This window comes from Mustela lutreola, chromosome 14, assembly GCF_030435805.1.
Source record: "Mustela lutreola isolate mMusLut2 chromosome 14, mMusLut2.pri, whole genome shotgun sequence".
In the NCBI taxonomy this organism is placed as follows: domain Eukaryota; kingdom Metazoa; phylum Chordata; class Mammalia; order Carnivora; family Mustelidae; genus Mustela; species Mustela lutreola.
This window is the reverse complement of record NC_081303.1, coordinates 30,632,526-30,654,224: the sequence shown is the minus strand read 5'-3', so window position 1 is coordinate 30,654,224 and position 21,699 is coordinate 30,632,526. Positions and strand designations below refer to the sequence as shown.

The 21,699-nt window shown below is 41.8% G+C and overlaps 1 protein-coding gene across 4 annotated transcripts in view; it reads right to left on the bottom strand.

The window, feature by feature from the left end:
* The window catches only part of ABL2 (ABL proto-oncogene 2, non-receptor tyrosine kinase), a 120,297-nt gene extending 98,812 nt beyond the window's left edge, over positions 1 to 21,485 (bottom strand). For 2 of the 4 annotated variants that reach the window (XM_059145609.1, XM_059145610.1), the window contains exon 1: positions 21,034 to 21,483. In XM_059145609.1, coding sequence (XP_059001592.1) covers positions 21,034 to 21,190 — 157 coding nt within the window. In that variant the 5' untranslated portion in view covers positions 21,191 to 21,483. Of the gene's footprint in view, positions 1 to 21,033 lie in introns of all 4 variants that reach the window. The other 2 variants (XM_059145608.1, XM_059145607.1) reach the window with 2 other exon arrangements.
* Between the last annotated feature and the right edge of the window lie 214 nt (positions 21,486 to 21,699).

The following is a 21,699-nucleotide window of genomic DNA, read 5'->3' as shown; positions in this document are numbered from 1 at the left end:
GCAAGGAATTTATAATCTTTTTTAAAAAGTTTATTTGAGAGAGAGAGAGAGAGAGAGCATGTGTGCATGTGGGGGGAAGAAGGAAAGGGAAAGGTAAAGAATCTCAAGCAGGGGCGCCTGGGTGGCTCAGTGGGTTAAGGCCTCTGCCTTCGTCTCAGGTCACGGTCCTGGGATTGAGCCCCACATCATGCTGTCTGCTCCGCAGGGAGCCTGCTTCCTTTCCTCTCTCTCTGCCTGCCTCTCTGCCTACTTGTGATCTCTCTCTGTCAAATAAATAAATAAAATCTTTATTTAAAAAAAAAAAAACAGGGGCGCCTGGGTGGCTCAGTGGTTTGGGCTGCTGCCTTCGGCTTGGGTCATGATCTCAGGGTCCTGGGATCGAGCCCCGCATCGGGCTCCCTGCTCCGCAGGAAGCCTGCTTCCCTCTCTCTCTCTCTCTGCCTGCCTCTCTGCCTACTTGTGATATCTGTCTTTCAAATAAATAAATAAAATCTTTAAAAAAAAAATTTAAAAAAAAAAAAAAAAAGAATCTCAAGCAGACCCCAACGTGAGCGCAGTCCCCAGCCTGGGACTCAATCCCACAAAACCATGACCTGAGCAGAAACCAAGAGTTGAATGCTTAACCAACTAAGGCAGCAAGGTGCCCAACAAGGGATTTGTATTTAATAAACATGTTATACTTAGATAAATAACAATATAAAACACAAACATACTACACTTGGTCATTCTGCTGGCTTTCTAAACTGTCCCTTAAAACTCAGTCAAATATAAAACTAAATGCTCCAGGGAAGATCTTCAAGCCAGAAAACAGTTAATATGCACCATCATCCTCCCTGTTAGTACAGACTGCCCTCTCACTGAGGTCCTCAAGGTAACTTTCTTTAAATCATTCTTCACTTCACTTCTATTATTTTCCCAAAAATCATCTTCCTCAAAGTAAACAGTTTTCTATGTTCACTGCAAGTAACAAAAGCATCTACATTGTCTTTAGAAAGCTATACACAAAAGCCCATGCATTAAAAGAGGCATCTTGGGGCACCTGGGTGGGTCAGTGGGTTAAAGCCTCTGCCTTCAGCTCGGGTCATGATCTCAGGGTCCTGGGATCGAGCCCTGCATCGGGCTCTCTGCTCAGTGAGGAGCCTGCTTCCCTTCCTCTCTCTGCCTGCCTGTCTGCCTACTTGTGATCTCTGTCAAATAAATAAATAAAATCTTTAAAAAATAAAAAAATAATAAAAGAGACATTTTAGTATACTAGAAAGTACAGTGGGGGCGCCTGGGTAGCTCAGTTGGTTAAGTCACTGCCTTCAGCTCAGGTCGTGATCCCAGAGTCCCAGGATCGAGTCACACATCGGGCTCCCAGCTCCGCAGGGAGTCTGCTTCTCCCTCTGACCTTCTCCCTTCTCATGCTCTCTCAAGTAAATAAATAAAATCTCAAAAAAAAAAAAAAAAAAAAGGTACAGTGGGTCAGAACCTTATATTACATTCCAGTTCAGGTTGTACCACTTATTATACATTACTTAATTTAGTGTGAACAAGACATCAGACAATCCTTTGTGATAGGTTGTGTTAACATTTCTCTTCACACAACATATATTCACCATGAAAAAAGAAATTCAAATAATATAGATATATGCAGAGTTAAAAATGGAAGTTCCCTTTATATCTCCACTCCCACCACCCACCAAGGAGCCCAAGAAAATACTAATAAAATGTTGTTGTGGTGGTTAACAAACCAGCTAACTGACCTGTTTCATTCACAGCTATCTGGACCCAGACAAACCTCTGAATCTAACATCACTCAGAGATTCTAGAGTTTGAACTCGGCATAGTTACTAGATAGAAATTAGGGTTTTTTAAGTTTTGGGGGTTAGTGTGTTGCATATAACACAACAGTTACTCAATATTTAGCAAACAGGGGCGTCTGGGTGGCTCAGTGGGTTAAGCCGCTGCCTTCAGCTAGGTCATGATCTCAGGGTCCTGGGATCGAGTCCCGCATCGGGCTCTCTGCTCAGGAGGGAGCCTGCTTCCTCCTCTCTCTCTCTGCCTGCCTCTCTGCCTACTTGTGATCTCCCTCTGTCAAATAAATAAATAAAATCTTTAAAAAAAAAATATTTAGCAAACAGTAAAGCAAACCAGGGTAATCATCACTGCTCTCCACTGCCTTTGCAGGCACAGGCAAAACTGCATCTTCCCCAACCCTGTGACATGATTTAAGGCCACACAATTTGCTCTGGCCAATGAAATAGAAGAAGTAGTGATGGGGGCACCTGGTGGCTCAGTCGTAGGTATCTGCTCTTGATCTCAGGGTCATGAGTTCAAACCCAGCCCTGGGTTCCACACTGGGTGAGAAGCCTACATTAAAAAAAAAAAAAGGGGGGGGGATATATGTCTCTTCCAACTTTTAAAGTTTCCACTAGTATTTGATTTCTCATTCCTCTTCCCCATGCAATGGCATCTGCCAACTTTCCAGCCTGGGTGTCTCGTTACAAAAGATGGGCACAGCCCCTCTCTTACCTCCCACCAAGCCCTTCCACCAACATACATGCAATGATCCACACTGAACATGTACTGTGAGTGACAAACTTTTGATGGGTTATTCCACTAAGATCGGCAGGGGAGCTATTGTTACCAACCCATAACCTAGTCTACCCTAACCAGACAGACCAACTGATTCTTAAGTTAATGTAAAAAAATAGGCAAGAAAGGAGACCCAGGAATATTCTGAACATGAAGAGCAATGAAGAACCAGCCCTACTAGTTAGCAGCAATAATAAACTGGTAAAATGGTAATACTAACTATATGCCAAACACTGTTCTAAGAACTTTATATACATGAACTCATTTATACCTTATAACAACCTAATCAAATAGGTATTATCATCTCCAATTTACAAATAAGGACACAAAACTACAGGGATGTTAAGTAACTTGGCAAAGGACACACAGCTAAGGAAGTGATAAAGACAAGATTTTAAAGCAAAGCAGTTTAGCACAAGTCCATATTCTTTTTTTTTTTTAAGAGTTTATTTATTTATTTGACAGAGAGAGATCACAAGCAGATGGAGAGGCAGGCAGAGAGAGAGAGAGAGAGAGAGAGAGAAAGCAGGCTCCCCACCGAGCAGAGAGCCTGATGCGGGACTCGATCCCAGGACCCTGAGATCATGACCTGAGCTGAAGGCAGTGGCTTAACCCACTGAGCCACCCAGGTGCCCCACAAGTCCATATTCTTAACCACCACGCTATCCCACACATTATAGAAAGTACCACAGTTAGGAGGCACCGGAGTGGCTCAGTCAATTGGAAAATCCAACCCTTGGTTTCGGCTCAGATCATGATCTCAGGGTCATGAGACTGAGTCCCACATGGGGCTCCATGTCTGCTTCAGATTCTTTCTCCTTCTTCCCCTTTTGCCCCTACTTGCTTACGCATGCACTCTCTCTCAAATAAAATCTAAAAAAAAAAAAAAAAAAAAAAAAAAGATACCAAAATTAAAACAGCATGTACTGGCACATAATTAGACAGGCAAATCATCAGAACAGAAAATCCAAAAATAGAATTAAATGTGCACAGGATTTTAGTATACAAAAAGGTGAATAAAAGATAGTTTATTTGGGGTGCCTGTGTGGCTCAGTTAATCTGTATTCAGCTCAGGTCATGATCCCAAGGTCCTAGGATTGAGCTCCACATCAGGTTCCCTGCTTTGCAGGGAGTCTGCTTCTCCCTCTGCCTGTCGCTCCCCTTGCTTGTGCTCTCTCTCTCACACTCTGCCAAATAAATAAGTAAAATCTTAAAAAAAAAAAAAAAAAAAAGATAGTTTATTCAATAAGTGGTTATTATGAAATATCCATATCCTTTCTTTTTTTTTTTTAAGATTTTATTTATTTATTTATTTGACAGAGAGAAATCACAAATAGACGGAAAGGCAGGCAGAGAGAGGGAAGCAGGCTCCCCGCTGAGCAGAGAGCCCAATGCGGGACTCGATCCCAGGACCCTGAGATTATGACCTGAGCCGAAGGCAGTGGCTCAACCCACTGAGCCACCCAGGCGCCCATCCATATCCTTTCTTGTCATCAAGTTCAATTCAAGGCATTTATCCTAGAGCTACACTAATATGTTTGCAAAAAATAATAAGGCTTTTCACTGCAGCACTGTTTATAAAACAACCTAATTATATAATTTATCCCTATAATGAAATGCTATGCATGCATTAAAAAAAAAAGAAACAAGTTCTTTATTTACTAACATGAAAGAATCCCCAAGATAAATTAAGTTGAAAACGCCAAGGTGCAAAACAATGCATACATACATGTTTCCACTGGTCTTAAAAAAAAAAAAAGGACTGGGGAGATACACAGGCATACACATACATATAAACTATATCTCTGGAAGTATACACAAGACGCTGGTGAATGGATTGCCAAAATTTGAGTGGCCAGAGGAAAGGAAGTGGCAGGAACATTTCCATACCATATGAATTTTAAACCATGTAAAGATACTGACCATTCAATAAATAGACAAATTATTTAAATTTTAAAAGAGTAAGGGGCGCCTGGGGGGCTCAGTGGTTTAAGCCTCTGCCTTCGGCTCAGGTCGTGATCTCAGGGTCCTGGGATGGAGCCCCGCGTCGGGCTCTCTGCTCAGCTTGGAGCCTGCTTTCCCCTCTCTCTCTGCCTGCCTCTCCGCCTACTTCTGATCTCTGTCTATAAAATAAATAAACAAAATCTTTAAAAAAAAAAAAATTTTAAAGAGTAAGACTGAGCCATTGAACAGCAAGGATTAATGCCAAAAGAATATATTGAGAGTTTTCATGATAAAGAGAAGCTCACAGCCATTACACTTCATATACAAGCTAAAACGGAGAAAGCCAGCTGGAAGAAAAGGAAAACTGAACAGATGTATACAGCAAAAAAGATGCCAAAACCTTGTAGCCTCTGAAAGAGAATGATGGAGCATGCAGTCTCAATTTCTAGTTGCTTACCGGCTCCAGTTTCCGAAAGGACCAGCTGCAGAAGGATTCCTATCTACGGAGTGTCATGATCCCCAGGGCACCCACATACAATTCTCCCTTCTACCACCTTCTGGAGTTAGCACCACTGGTTCGCCATTCCTTTTTACCTTAGAGCCCCTAGCTAGCTCTTCTACCTATATGAATGAGAAAGCACTTTAGGATGACTTCCAAGTGCCCCGTGTAGAGAAGAAAGATTATGATTTACCTAAGTGCTAGAGATAACTAATCAGAATGCTGATAATTGTGTCAAAACAGAATAAAACTACAAACTACACTTACCTATATATCCAGAAGCACTGAAATCTGATAACTAAACAGAGGCACATAACAAGTCTAAGTACAATATACTACCTTGTATTAAGGCCTCAACATGGTCATAATTGTTATTTAAATCATTTGGAACTTATAAAACTTAAGTATATTAACCAATAAAAATACCAGCCATTTTTGTTAAGTTGCTTTTCTACCACTTTTTTTTCTATCGCTTTGTTGCTTTTTTATCATTTTTTGAGCACTTTTATCATTCACCATGCACTCTCTGGGAATTTTATACATAATCATTTTCACAACTCTGTAAAGTAGGTACTATTAGCATGACTATCTTACAGATGAAAAAACAGAGAAAATAAGTAACTTGTCCAGAAATACTATTTCCAAGGTCTCCCAGGGTTCTAAATTTGTCATACCTTTGTCAAGATACCAAAGTCACAAATGTAATCCAGGCTTTAAACCCACACAGTCTAACACCAGAATCCTTGCTGTTAACAGCATGCTTAAAAATGGCTGCAACTCTGACTGATGTTTACAACTGAAAGCACTCAACTAGGGAACCCAAATGCTTCAAGAATTCCAAGTGTAAAAAATCTGTTCACATCAAGATCAGAGAGCAAACAGTCATTCTTGGTAGATGAGTAATCTCATAAATTTAATATGTATATATTTTTTTAGATTTTATTTATTTGTTTGTTTGTTTGACTGACAGAAATCACAAGTAAGCAGAGAGGCAGGCAGAGAGAGAGAGGAGGAAGCAGGCTCTCCGCTGAGCAGGGAGCCCAATGTGGGGCTCGATCCCAGGACCCTGGAATCATGACCTGAGCTGACGACAGAGGCTTTAACCCACTGAGCCACCCAGATGCCCCCGTAAGAGATTCTTAATCTCACAAAACGAACTCAGGGTTGTTGGGGAGGCGGGGTAGGGATAGGGTGGCTGGGTTATGGGCACTGGGGAGGGTACATGCCATGGTGAGTGCTGTGAAATGTGAAAGCCTGATGATTCACAGACTTGTACCCTGGGGTAAATAATATATTATATGTTAATATAAAAAAAAAATCTCTATACCCAAGGTGGGGCTCAAACTCACGACCCTGAGATCAAGAGTCACATGCTCTACTGACTGAGCCAACCAGGTGCCCCCTGGGGGGGAAATTTTTTTTTTTTTTTTTTTTTTAAGTAAAAAAATTTTTTTTAAGTAAGCTCTATGCCCAGTTTGGAGCCCAACACTCACAACCCTGAAAGCAAGACCGGAGCTGACATCAAGAGCTGGACACTTAATTGACTGACCCATTTAAAAGGGATACCTAAAAATACTTAAAAAGTGCTAAATTTATAGTTGCTACCAAAACCCAAAAATATTTATCGAAAGTCTGGAGTACCTAGCTCACAATGACTCTCCTGAAAAGTCCTTCTCATACATGGTATGCCCACAGCAGCCAAACACATTCTAGGTCAGAAGTTTTCTTGGGACGCCTGGGTGGCTCAGTTGGTTGGACGACTGCCTTCGGCTCAGGTCATGATCCTGGAGTCCCGGGATCGAGTCCCGCGTCGGTCTCCCAGCTCCATGGGGAGTCCGCTTCTCTCTCTGACCTTCTCCTCATTCATGCTCTCTCTCACTGTCTCTCTCTCAAGTAAATAAATAAAATCTTTAAAAAAAAAAAAAAAAAAAAAAAAAAAAAAGAAGTTTTCCACCAGAGGTAATTTTACCCCCAGAAGAACACTGGCAATATCTACAGACATTTTTTGGTCATCACAATTAGGTGAGTGCTATTGGCATTTAGTTATTAGGAGCCAGAGTTGCTGCTAAACATCCTACAATGTGTAGGATAGTGATAGTCCCCACTACCACCACAACAAAATCCAGCCCCAAGTGTCAATATTATGGAGACTAAGGAATCCTATTATGGGTGAACTCACCACCAATTACAGTGACTGTCCAAGGAGTTTAGAAATGAGGCTAAGAAATGAAAGTTTACTATAAACCATCCTCTTGATCAAAGAAATTTTAAAGAACTGGAAAGTGTAATATGAATTGAATGCCTAAGAGGGAAGAATCAAGTGAGTAAATAGTTAAAACAAAAGTCAACAAATAAATATTGCCTGAGTTTCTAGCAGCCTTTCATTTCCTGTTTCTGGACCAACCTAGCTGCATTATTGTACTTGAGCAGCCAATGTCCCCATATAAATTTTCTATAGATTACATAATCTAGAATTGGTCTCTATTACTTTTTTTTTTTTTTTTAAAGATTTTATTTATTTATTTGACACAGAGAGAGATCACAAGCATGCAGGGAGGAAGGCAGAAAGAGGAGAAAGCAGGCTCTAAGCAGAGCAGAGAACCCGATGTGGGGCTCGATCCCAGGACGCTGGGATCATGACCTGAGCCGAAGGCAGAGGCTTTAACCCACTGAGCCACCCAGGCGCCCCGGTCTCTATTACTTTTAACCAAGAGTCCTACTCACACATATCACCCAAAGAAAACTGCTAAGGTAGAGAAGACTTGACTATAGTACACAATAGTTCGACACTGCTAAATCAGAAATAAATAAGTGAATCAAATCAATTTGGTGAAATTTTATAATAATGGAAACCAATGGTGAGATATAGAAAAAAGATCAATGACCACTAATCTATAAATATATATAAATATATGGATAGCAGAGGAAATAGGTTAGGCAAATAATGTGAAAACCAGGAAAACAGTCAAAACGTTCTAAACTAGCTAGGGAGGTGGGAGAGATGGGGTAGCTGGGTGATGGATATTGGGGAGGGTATGTGCTATGGTAAGTATTCTGAACTGATGAATCACAGACCTGTACCCTGGAAACAAATAATACATTATATGTTAAAAAAAAAAAAAAAAAAAAAAAGTCCTAAATTAGCAAGACAACCAAAATCCAAATATATAGGTAGTACATTACATAAAGATTCAGAAATAATCCTTGAAGATAGATTTCTCAAAGATTTACCTATTACACTCTTGAGCTTTAAAAGGAAAAATTTTATATAACTCAATAGCACAAAAATTCTATTAAAAAATGGGCAGAGGAGGGGCACCTGGGTGGCTCAGTGAGTTAAAGCCTCTACCTTCAGCTCAGGTCACAATCCCAGGGGATCAAGCCCTGTATCGAGCCCTGTATCAAGCTCTCTGCTCAGCAGGAAGCCTGCTTCCTCTCTCTCTGCCTGTCTCTCTGCCTACTTGTGTCAAATACTGTCTGTCAAATAAATAAATAAATAATCTTTTAAAAAAAATTTTTTTAAACAGGCAGAGGAAATGAACATCTTTCCAAAGAGACACAAAGAGCCAACAAGGATATGTTTCATATCCTTGTGCTGAAAAATCACTAATCAGAAAAATGTCAGTCAAAAACCACAATAAGATATCATCTCACACCTGTTAGAATAGCTATAACCAAAAAAGATGAGATGACCAGTGTTATCACCCTTGTGCATTGTTGGTGGGCATGTGAACTGGTAGAGCCACTATGGAAAATAGTATGAAGGTTCCTCAAAAAAATTAAAAAAATAGAACTACCATATAAACCAGCAATTCCACTTCTAAGTCTGTACCCAAAAAATGACACTTAAAATTACAACAATTATAAAATGCCCACAAATAAGCCTAACAAGAAATATCCAAAACAGTAACTGAAAACTCTTTTTTACTTAAAGACATTTTTTACTTATAGGCAAAAGGATACCCTACTCTTCGAATTAAGTACACAATGATGCAACAGTGTCAATTTGCCGCAAATTAACCAGTAATTTTACAGATTTTTTTTTAAAGATTTTATTTATTTATTTGACAGAGAGAAATCACAAGTAGATGGAGAAGCAGGCAGAGAGAGAAAGAGGGAAGCAGGCTCTCTGCTGAGCAGAGAGCCCGATGCGGGACTCAATCCCAGGACTCTGAGATCACGACCCGAGCTGAAGGCAGCGGCTTAACCCACTGAGCCACCCAGGCGCCCAGTAATTTTACAGATTATCCAAATCCCATCAAAATCTAAATTTCTAAATCTTAACAATGTAAATCCTAGTGATCTTTGAAGGTCATAATAATAATATCCAAATATATTTTGAAAAAGAACACAATGATGGGGAGCTACCCAAATAAACACATATACTTTAAGCTTATAATCAAATTATTATAAATAAAATAATATGTAAAACAATGTGTAGGAAGAGAAAGAGGAATGGAATCATGTAGATAATTTTTCAAAGGTGTGTACATTTAAGATTTTGACATATGAGAAATATGGCTCTTCAAAGCAGTGGGAACTGATAAGCTATTTTGTTAGTGCAATGGAAAAATATTAAGTTGGTTCCAACCATCAATGAATGAATGAATGGATGGATAGATGGATGGATAAATATTTCACATAAGTTCAAGTTGGTAATGTAAAGGGAAAAAATACCAGAAGAGAAAAACAGATCTTTGATAATCTTGTAAACAAATATTCATCAACTTAGAAAAATGGCTAATATCTAAACAAAATGGTTATTATATGTATCTAAATCGTGCAACACGATAAAGCTGTTGAAAAGAATGGCAGATTGACACATACGGCATAGAAAGGTCTTCCAGATACATTAACTACAAAAAAAACAAATCTGGGAGAAAAAAATTCATACAGTACAATACTATTTATGAAATGGCAAGAGAACTCTAAGTATGTACACTTTTATACATGTAAATATATACAACGTTCTGGGAAAATACAAATCAAACCACGAACAGTACTTACCTCTAACAACAGAACAGAATGGTGGGATTATCAAAGGTTAGTCTTGGTTTAGTCTTGGTTATATGCTTCTGTATTAATTTGGTCTTTTTATATTGCGATACCTCTTCATAGGTTTATATACAATTAAAACTACAATCTCAAAACAAAAAGGAAGCTATTTAACAAAAACCTTCATGTATCAACCTTTCTTTCCTGTAAGAAACACGTAAGTGGGTGTGCTTGGGTGGCTCTGTGGGTTAACCATTCAACTCTTGGTTTTAGCTGAGGTCAGGATCTCAGGGTTATGAGATCAAGCCCTGTGTCCGGCTCTGTGTTCAGCATGGAGTCTCCTTGTCCCTTTCCCTCTGCTCCTTCCTCTCTCTTAAATGAATAAAATCTTGAAAGAAACAAAGAAAGAAAGAAAAAGGGACTCCTAGGTGGCTCAGTCGGTTAAGATCTGCTCTCCACTCAGGTCTTGATCCTGGGGTCCTGGGATCAAGTCCTGCATCATCATGGGGCTATTTGCTCAGCAGGGAGCCTACTTCTCCCTGACTGCCGCTGTGCCTACTTGTGCTCTCTGACAAATGAATAAAATCTTAAAAAAGAAAGAAACAAACAGATGGGTGATACCAACTCTGCCTGTTAGTATGCTAGTTTTAGGAAAATGTTTTCTTAGTAATTATCTAGAACCACAAAATGCTAAGTGGCAATCTTTAGTCCTAACTCAGTATTGTTATTTTAATTTGCTGGAATTACTATAGAGAGAGGAACAGGCTAACAGTATGCATACATACTATATATTAGATGAAGCCACAGATCATTTTCTTTGACCCTGACCACATCAAGTGAAAGGTTTCTGAAACTCCCCTGTCTTTGGAAAGCAAACCAGAGAATATAAATTGCCTGGCTGGGCCTGTGGAGCTTTGTGTCCTGCTAGATCAAAACCCCACACTGGCAGAGTTCACCATGGAGAAGCCAGCAATTCTACCACCACAGACTCAGCACATTTACAGCATGAAGCAAAGAGGCACAGGGGAGGCTTAACAGATTCCTAAGTTTTTAGCAATCATAATGAAATGTGGCACAGTATTGTACTTAATGTGTATCAACCTATGTATTTGAGTGAAAGTTTAAGCAAAACAATACTGAGAAATTTTTCTAACTAGTGTAATAATCATAAATTTACACACTGAAATTATGCACTCAACTCAAAAAGGCAGGATTAGCAACCAAGGGTTATTGCATACAGTATCACACTTCCATACATGCAGACACACAAACCAGTAAGGATGTTCACCAACATCTATTTTAGCAGCATCAGTCTCTTGGACAGCTGTTCTAAATTACACCTGATCATGATCCCAGGGTCCTGGGATCAAGCCCACATAGGGCTCTCTGCTCAGCAGGGAGCCTGCTTCCACTTCTCCCTCTCTGCCTACTTGTGATCTCTGTCAAATGAATAAATAAAATCTTTAAAGAATAAATAAATAAATAACACCTGAAAAATTCTCTCAGAGGCATTAAAATAAGCAATTACCGGGGGCACCTGGGTGGCTAAGATGGTAAAGCATCTGCCATGGGCTCAGGTGATGATCTTGGGATCCTGGAATGGATCTCCACATCTGGTTCCCTACTCAGTGGGGAGTCTGCTTCTCCCTCTCCCTCTGCCCCCAATTTGTTCTAATAAATAAGTAAAAATCTTAAAAATCTTAATTTCTAAAAAGCAAAGAGTTGTAATCTGTAAGATGGAGAAAGTATAAAATTATATAAAATATGACATATATTAATATATTAATAGAAGTCCCATGTTAAATTATATAAAACATAAAATTTTAAGGGGTGCCTGTGTGGTTCAGCCGGTTAAGCATCTGCCTTCAACTCAGGTCATGATCTCAGGGTCCTGGGATCAAGCCCCATGTCAGGCTCTCTGTTCAGCAGGGAGTGTGCTTCTCCCTCCCCTTCTGCCTGCTATTTCACCTGCTTGTGCTCTCATTCTCCATCAAATACATAAAATCTTTAAATACATATATTTTTATATATAAATATATAAATGTACATACTACACAAACAAACATACACACACGGTTTTAAGTATGAAATACCAGTAACGCTAAGCCTAGAAGTTAGGACCATAGTTCCACATTACAGTGAGATTCCAAACAGCATCCTGAGTACTTACTGCTCCCTTTGTTATACCATAATATTGGGAGTCTCAATTCATAGCCACAGAATATACAGACCCAACTCTGGCCTACCATTCTGAAAACCTCATCACTGGTCTCAAGAGAGATTTTAAAAAACTAAAACTCACAGATACAGATGTACGTGGACACATCCTCCAAAAGGCCCAACATATACCAAAAATATAGTTACAAATAGGTATCCCAGTATCTTTGGGCTCTAATCTCTTTCAGCTGGCAAGCAGGGGTTTACGCTTTTAAATGAAAAAACATGCCTGACACATAGCAGTCAATAGGTGGCAATTCTTTCTTCACCACTTCTTCTAAAAACTGAGGCCCACCCTAAATCTGTCAACAGAACCCCGTGTCCTACCTTCTTTCTCTCTAATACTCTAGATTCTTTCAAAGTAAGTCTCTCAACAGACCTCCAAACATATGAACTTTCAGAGATCAAAAAAAGCTGAGGCTAAAGCAAAAAGACATCTCTCTTTGTGCCACCAAAAGATGGTTTAAGATGGTGGACGCTTGCATACAGACACACCCGACTTGGAACAAATGGACTTTTGAACCAGTTTTAAGTAGAACAGAATCAATACGTTAGATTTTCTGACACAAATGACAATCTCTGAATAATCCTGATTCATTACTATTCTTAATTTCACATCACTCAAAGTGTTCTCTTAGTTCTCAAACTGCTGCCCCCAACAAGAAGCATCAGCAATACCTGGAAATTTGTCAGAAATGCAAATCTTAAATCCCACCTCAGACCTGAATCAGAACCACTGGGGATGGGACCAGCAATCTGTATTTAACAAACGCCCCACAAAGTTTGAGAACTATTCTATAAAATCTGGTGAAGACTCTACAGTGAAACTCCAAATTCATCTATTCCAAAAGAAATCTGTTAACATTGACAAGGTTAACATTCTCAAGTATTCTGAAATCTATGTGTAGTATATGATAAAAAGCACATCTGACTCACAAAATCATTATAAAAGTCCTACTAAAACATGCTTTTAAAAAGAAACTTTACAATGAGAGGTAAAAATAATGCAGGGAAGCACAAAAAGGTCTCAAAGGATATCAGATGAAGGAAGTTTTATTATGAAGTCATTAAATATTAACCAGAAAACAAATGTGCCAGCTCAGAATGAGGTCTCTACCTAAACATTACATTTGCATTGGCCTGTGTTTCTGGTTCACCTTCTCCAAGGGGGTGGGGGGGAAACATTCCTATAAAAAGAGTCAGTGAGGGCGCCTGGGTGGCTCAGTGGGTTAAAGCCTCTGCCTTCAGCTCAGGTCATGATCCCAGGTCCTGGGATCGAGCCCCACATCGGGCTCTCTGCTCTGCAGGGAGCCTGCTTCCTCCCCTCTCTCTCTCTGCCTCCCTCTCTGCCTACTTGTGATTTTTCTCTGTCAAATAAATAAAATCTTTAAAAAAAAAAAAAGAGTCAGTGAAAAAGAACCATGGGCTATGTGTCCTCTGACTGACACCCAGCCCCTAAGACAAATCATTCTAAGAGAATAACACTTAAAACACTAATTCAGGGGCGCCTGGGTGGCTCAGTGGGTTAGGGCCTCTGCCTTCGGCTCAGGTTGTGATCCCAGGGTTCTGGAATCGAGCCCTACATCGGGCCCTCTGACTGGCAGGGAGCCTTCCTCCTCTCTCTCTGCCTGCCTCTCTGCCTACTTGTGATTTCTGTCTGTCAAATAAATAAATAAAATCTTTTTAAAAAATAAAATAAAACACTAATTCAGGGGCGCCTGGGTGGGTTAAGCCTCTGCCTTCGGCCCAGATCATGATCTCAGGGTCCTGAGATCCAGCCCTGCATCAGGCTCCCTGTTCGGCGTGAAGTCTCCTCCCTCTCCCTCTGTTGCTCCCCCTGCTCATAGTCTCTCTCTCTCAAGTAAATAAATCAAATCTTAAAAAAATAAAAAATAAATATATGTGCACCCCTATATTTACTGCAGCATCATGTACAGTAGCCAAGATATGGAAGCAGCCCAAGTGTCCAACCACAGATGAATGAATATGTGGTGTGTATACACACACACACACACACACATACACACACCCAATTAGAGTATTACTCAAGATGAGATCTTGCCATTTGCGACAACATGGATGGACCTGGAGGATATTATGTTGGTGAAAAACAAATACGATATGATTTCACTTACATATAGAATCTAAAAAACAAACGAATGAACAAGAAGAAGAATCAGACCTATAAACAGAAAACTGATGGTTGCCAGAGCAGAAGTTGGGGGGGAAGGATGAGCAAAATAGGAGAAAGGGTGTGGGAGATACAGGCTTCCAGTTATGGACATTACAGGAATAAAAAGCACAGCATGGGGAATATATGCACTGGTCCTGTTATAGTGCTGTACGGTGACATATGGTAGTTACACGTGTGGTGAGCATAGCATAATGTATATCATTGTTGAATCTCTATGTTGTACTCCTGAAACTAATGTAACATTGTGTACTAACTATAATTCAAATTGGAAGAAAGGAAAAAAAGGGGGTAACATTTACTTTCAGAGAAAGTAAGGCCTAATGTGAATTCAGGTCCCAAAAATTTCCCTACCTTTTTTTTTTCTTTTTAAAGATTTTATTTATTTGACAAAGAGAGAGAAATCACAAGTAGGAAGAGAGGCAGGCAGAGAGAGAGTGGGGAGGAAGCAGGCTCCCTGCAGAGCAGAGAGCCCAACATGGGGCTCAATCCCAGGACCCTGGGATCATGACCTGAGCCGAAGGCAGAGGCTTTAACCTACTGAGCCACCCAGGCGCCCCTTCCCTACCTTTTTGATGCTTTCTCAAAGTCAAGAGTCACCTCAGAGGAAAAAAAAAAAAACTCAGAGAAAATAGAGACTTAAAATGTAAGTGGTAAGACAATGCCACGCTTTAGCATGCCCTCAAAATGACAACAGCAGTGTTTTATTTACAAAACATGTTCACATACAACTGACACAATCTCTACAACCATCTCAAAATAAGTGACAACATTCCTACTTATTGAATACTTAGTACATAATTTTATGAAGCTGGAAGCTGTAACTCTTTAGCAATGTCAGAAGACAAGATGTGAATGCAATTCTACTTCTAAAACCCATGTTCTCTAAATCTCTTCACTGGAGCAAAATTTGGAGGCAAAGATGTGAATGCAATTCTACTTCTAAAACCCATGTTCTCTAAATCTCTTCACTGGAGCAAAATTTGGAGGCAAAGCCATGAGTTTCAGGTCCATAATTTAACAGTTATGTGACCTTAGGAAGTCATTTAATTCCTTTAACTCCTCACCATCTATAAAACGGGAAGATCAATACCTGCCCCTACCTATTTCAGAGTAAAGAGAATAGTTTTTTTTTTTTTTTTTTTTTTTTTAGATTTTTTTTTTTTTTTTTTTTTTTATTTATCAGAGAGAGAGAGAGGGGAGAGAGCAAACACAGGCAGACAGAATGGCAGGCAGAGGCAGAGGGAGAAGCAGGCTCCCTGCTGAGCAAGGAGCCCGATGTGGGACTCGATCCCTGGACGCTGGGATCATGACCTGAGCCGAAGGCAGCTGCTTAACCAACTGAGCCACCCAGGCGTCCCGAGAATAGTTTTAAAGATCAAATGAAATAGGGACGCCTGGGTGGCTCAGTGGGTTAAGCCGCTGCCTTTGGCTCAGGTCATGATCCCAAGGTCCTGGGATCGAGTCCCGCATCGGGCTCTCTGCTCAGCAGGGAGCCTGCTTCCTCCTCTCTCTCTCTCTGCCTGCCTCTCTGCCTACTTGTGATCTCTGTCTGTCAAATAAATAAATAAATAATCTTAAAAAATAAAAAATAAAATAAAATAAAATGATGAAATTGATTTAAGAGGAGTTATTCAAAACTTCATAATTTAAGGTTCATTTTTAGTAGTACTTTCAGCAAATTAGAGAAGCTGAAGTGAAATCACTCAACTGTTGCAAGGTCTGTCGGTTATAAAAAAAAGAAGTATTAACCCCAGATTACTAGTGACAGAACAGGAACTCACCAAAAAGGTTCAATAGCTGAGTTCAGAGAAGTCATACAGCACTCACTCCTTTCATACCAAAGCCAGCCCTATTATTTTTATTCCTTCTCAATTATTTTCATAAAAATCACTTCTGGAGGGGCACCTGGGTGGCTCAGTGGATTAAGCCACTGCCTTCAGCTCAGGTCATGATTTCAGGGTCCTGTGATGGAGTCCCGCATCAGGCTCTCTGTTCAGCAGGGAGACTGCTTCCCCCTGCTCCCCGCCCCTGCCTCTCTGCCTACTGGTGCTCTCTCTCTCTGTGTCAAACAAATAAAATCTTTAAAAAAAAAAATCACTTCTGGAGAGGCAAATTATTATAACTTTCCCATATATTAACAATAAAAAATACCATGTCTTTCTACAGAAGAAAAATCATGGACTCAAACCCACTTCTATAACATCTATACATTTTTACTGATTAACTACAAACAATTATTTGACCTATATCTAAACCCACATGTAAGCTCAAAAGTCTGCCAGACCTAATAATTTCCTATATGAAATTATGTGCTAATATCTCAATTCTGAAACTCAAGACCGCTATTTGTACACTACTTCCAGGATTCAGATTTTTTTTTTTTAAGATTTTTATTTATTTATTTGACAGAGAGAGATCACAAGTAGACAGAGAGACAGGCAGAGAGAGAGAGCGAGGGAAGCAGGCTCCCTGCTGAGCAGAGAGCCCGATGCGGGACTCGATCCCAGGACCCTGAGATCATGACCTGAGCCGAAGGCAGTGGCCTAACCCACTGAGCCACCCAGGCGCCCAAGGATTCAGATTTTTTATGTAAATGTCAAATGACAGGTTCAGAAGCTTTAGAATCTGACTCATTTAGTCATTCAATTCAGAATCTACCAGGTTTTTGTTGTTGTTGTTGTTTTAATTTTATTTATTTGAGAGAGAGTGAGCAAGAGACAAAGAGAGATCACAAGAACAGGGCAGAGGGCTGAGCAGGGAGTGGGACTCCCAGGACCACTGAGCCCATGACCTGAGCCCAAGGCAGACGCTTAACCAGCAGAGCCACCCAGGGACCCTTCTACATTTTCCTAAGCAGCAGTTCTCAACTAGGAGCAATTTTGCTAAATGTCCCCTGGAGCGAGGTGGGGGGCAATGTTTGTAAACATTTCTGGTTGTCACAACTGGAGGCAAGGGTTGCCAGAAGAGGTTCTACTGGCATCTAGTGAGTAGAGGCCAGGATGCTGCTAAACATCCTACAAACCATAGGATACCCCTTCCCCCCAACAAGGAACTATCCATCCCAAAATATCTACAGTGCCAAGGCTGAGACACTGATCTATAGAAAAGTTTATAAACACTTTGGAGCACCTGAGCAGCTCAGCCGGTTCAACATCTGCTTTCAGCTTAGATCATGAACCTGGAGCCCCAAGATCAAGCCCCTCAATAGGCTCTATGCTCAGCGGGGAGTCTGCTTCTCTCTCTGCTCCTCACCCTGCTTGTGCACCCACTCTCTCTCAAATAAAGTAAAATCTTAAAAAAAAAAAAAAAAAGTACCAGAATATTTTTAAATTTTATAAACACTCATCTGTCTAGAAGTAGTACTAGAAGTAAATAAAGTAACCTTTATTTCCTATATTATCTACTAATGACAGTCTTTTCTTACTAAACTTCAGCAACAAACTTACCCTGTCCCATCCTTTTGATCTGCTTCTGACTTCCAAAATTGCTTATTACTTAAGCCAATTTCAAAACTTCATAATCTCTGACTCACCCCTAAAAATATACTATTTTTATAATAGTAGTGGTAGTAATCGCAGCAGTTAACAATATCAGCTCTTACTATTGGTCAGGCAACTAGTGCCTTATGAATATTAACTAATTTAGTCTTGGTACTATTATTAATGGTGCTCTTATCCCCATTTTACCAATGGAGTCCAAGGTATAAAAAGTTAAATAACTTGCCCAGAATCACACAAATAAACAGGTGAGGCAGGTTTCAAATCCAGGCAGAATGGCCGCAGAGTACATGCCCTTAATACTCCAAAGTGATCTCTCTTTCATCCTCTATACTGAATCATGAAGTCCTTCAAGTTCTATAAGGGACAGCAACATTCCCAGAGCCCAGTTAGGTAACAGGTAGTCAAAAAAACTTTTGTTCATGGAATGAAATATCCCTCAAACTTACTCCTATTTCCTTTGCGTCCACTTAAGGCCAGTCTTTCAGCATTACACACCTGGGTTTGTTGATATATCCTATGAATTAGCCAATCATGTAAACTGATATAAACTCCTCTGCCACATTTTCCATCACCCAGGCCCAATCAAACATACCCAAAGCTTTTTTGCCATCACTTCAATTAGAATCATAAAATCTTAGAGTCAGAAGGTACCTCAGGGATCATCCAATCCTACATTTTGCAGATAAAGAAACCCAAAGATGGCAAGTAACTAAGTCACACAGCCAGGTGGAGCCAGGACCAGAACTTGATTCCCGCAGTTTTTGCTCTAGGATTGACTCCTGCAGAACTTGCTTCATTCCCAACAGATGTCTCCTCACCACCCCACCAAGAAATCATGTTAATTCCCACTGTTTATACTCAAGTTGTCTCTCCTGCCCAGCCTTCCCTCTTTTCCTTGCTCCATAGATCCAAATCCTTCCATCCTTCAAAATCTCTTGCTATTCTGTTCTTCATGACATTCCTCCTTCTCAGAAAAGTTTGTCTTCAATAAGGTGCTGGAGGAAGAAAATCACTGTTGCCTGCTGGGCCAAGTTTAATGCATTCTAACACTTACCATAAAGCTAGGCTACTTGGATGATCTTCCTTGAAAGCGTGCCATCCATTCCTCCATTGTTCTAGGAAGTCATTTTAATAAAGACTAACTCACATATAACACCTTCATAAAATGTGCATATATATGGAAGAGAAGCTCACTCACATCTTTAACAGTAGACATGTAACACCTAAATAGCCCCAAATCACTTGTTATCTTCTCCATATAGAAATAACTCAGCATAGGGGCGCCTGGGTGGCTCAGTGGGTTAAGCCGCTGCCTTCGGCTCAGGTCATGATCTCAGGGTCCTGGGATCGAGTCCCACATCGGGCTCTCTGCTCGGCAGGGGGCCTGCTTCCTCCTCTCTCTCTGCCTGCCTCTCTGCCTACTTGTGATCTCTGTCTGTCAAATAAATAAATAAATAATCTTAAAAAAAAAAAAAAAAAAGAAATAACTCAGCATATTCACAAAGTCCAAATCCAGAGCTCTTTGATACAACTCAGCTGGCAGCCACAGTTCCCTTGGGATCATGGCTCTCTGCATACTACCATCTATCATTACTTCCTCCCAAACTCCCATTTCTAACAAATAGTTCACACTTCTTTTTCTTCCTCCTCTTCTGTACATTGTGCAATTTGGACACCCTCTTTTATTCTTTATTATTAGTGAAACGTGTTTGCCACCCCTCATCCAACCTCAACTATCCAGTCCTTTGTATAATAAGTCATATCTATCTCTTCAGCCTAAGGTCGTATGGTATCCCAACCCCATGAAGGTCAATTTGTTCTTCCCCCTCCCCACTCTTCCTTCCTCTAGAAAACTGGTCCCAAAAGTAGTGTGGATGCAGCTCAGAGGAAGCACAAAAAGATCTACTTGACTGCAGGAAAAAAAAAATATTGGAAATCTCATTATAGGGGCACCTGGGTGGCTCAGTGGTTAAGCCTCTGCCTTCAGCTCAGGTCATGATCTCAGGGTCCTGGGATCGAGCCCCACATCGGTCTCTCTGCTCAGCAGGGAGCCTGCTTCCCCCTCTCCCCTCTCTGCCTGACTCTCTGCCTACTTGTGATCTCTTTCTCTTTGTCAAAAAAATGAATAAATAAAATCTTAAAAAAAAAACCTCTCATCATGTTTTCATCTCATCCCTTCCTAAATTCTGTTTCTGAGTGCATGTATAAGTTACATAACATATTGATACAACAGAACAAGTACATATATAATTAACGATAACAAATTCTTGGGAGTGTGTGCTCTTTTACCGATAAGAGGATATGATCAAAAGAGTTGGAAGACAACCATTCTAAAAACACCTTGATAATGAGGTCAAAGTAATAGGTCCCAAACTATACAGAAGATTTATGTACACATGCACACACTGTAGGAAGAAAACTCTTGTGCATATCCAAAGTCCTAACCATGCCCACCAACCTCTAACCGCTGCTGGGTTCTCAGAATCGCGTCCTACTCAAAAGAAAACGTAGGACAGTCTGGCAATGCCTTTCATTTCCAGTCTGGGCTGAGGGGTGGAAATCCCAAAGCGCTGAGATACTACCCTTATCTTTGCCTTATCAGAGTATTTCAAGTCACTGCTCACTATTCTGACACTGTTCACAGTCTGACTTATACGTGTGTATACTTTATACGCCACCAGCTCCAGAGATTCAGTTCCTATTTCCAAATCCCTCGAGGCACAACCGATTCCCTTCGCTAACGACCGATTTACACTAACACCTACTGGACTGAGCTCACACCTCCCAGCATCCTCGCCTCCCCAGCGGATACTACCCACCGTCTTCCCCGAGCCACACAGTGTGCCCCAGGGAAGAGGACAGTCCATCCACCGCCCCTCAGACCACTTCTCTTCCCTTCTCCGCCCCCAGGAGCTGCCAGCCAGGCTGGAGACGGGAGGGGGGAGGGGTGTGACTCGCCTCCCGCGACTGGCCCAGATGGCAGCGGATTCCGCCCCCACTCTCAGGCACCCCGCCACCCCTAGACCCCTTAGAGCTGCCTGTCTCCTTCCCACCCCGCCCCAACCCCACCCCCGGCCTCCCTCACGCCAGCTCCCACACACACTCACCATGCTGGGTGAAGATATTGAAGCCGGCCTCTGTGGTGCGCCCCGCCAGGTCCCGCCTGCGGCCGGAGGGCCTGGCTGCACTGCTGACCCGGATCCCGCGAGGTTGCGGCTGCTGAAGCCCCGGAGCCTCCCCAACGCGGCCCACCTGCTGCCCCATCTCTGCGCTCGCGTACTCCCGCGCCCCCGCCGACCCCAGGTCACATTCCTACTCGGCTTCGGCCTCAGGCTCCCGGCGCTGCTCCGGCCTCTCCTTCCCAGCCCAGGCCCCGGCCCCGAGCGGTAGGGCCGTCGGCGGTTCCGCACGCAGACTCCTCAAAGCAGCCGCCGCGCTGCCTCTCGGCGACTCACAGATTCTCCTTCTCGTTCCTCCCGCGGCTCCGCGTCCCCAACACCGCCGCCGCCGCCGCCATCTTTAAACCACCGAGCGCTGGGAGAGCGTGGGACAGAGCGTCTCCCGCCCCCCACCCGACCAGTCACCTCCGCTACTCGGAGGGAGGGCTTCCCGGCGACCCCGCCCCGGCCCCACCCCGCCCGCGCCGCCCCCGCCTCCTCGCGGGGTAGGTCCCCCCACTGCCCACCCCGTCGGCCAGTCCACCGCTCCTTCGGGTCTTTCGGTCTCTGGGTGTCTTCGCGCCACCTGGGCCTCCCAGGTCTGAGTTCGTCCTA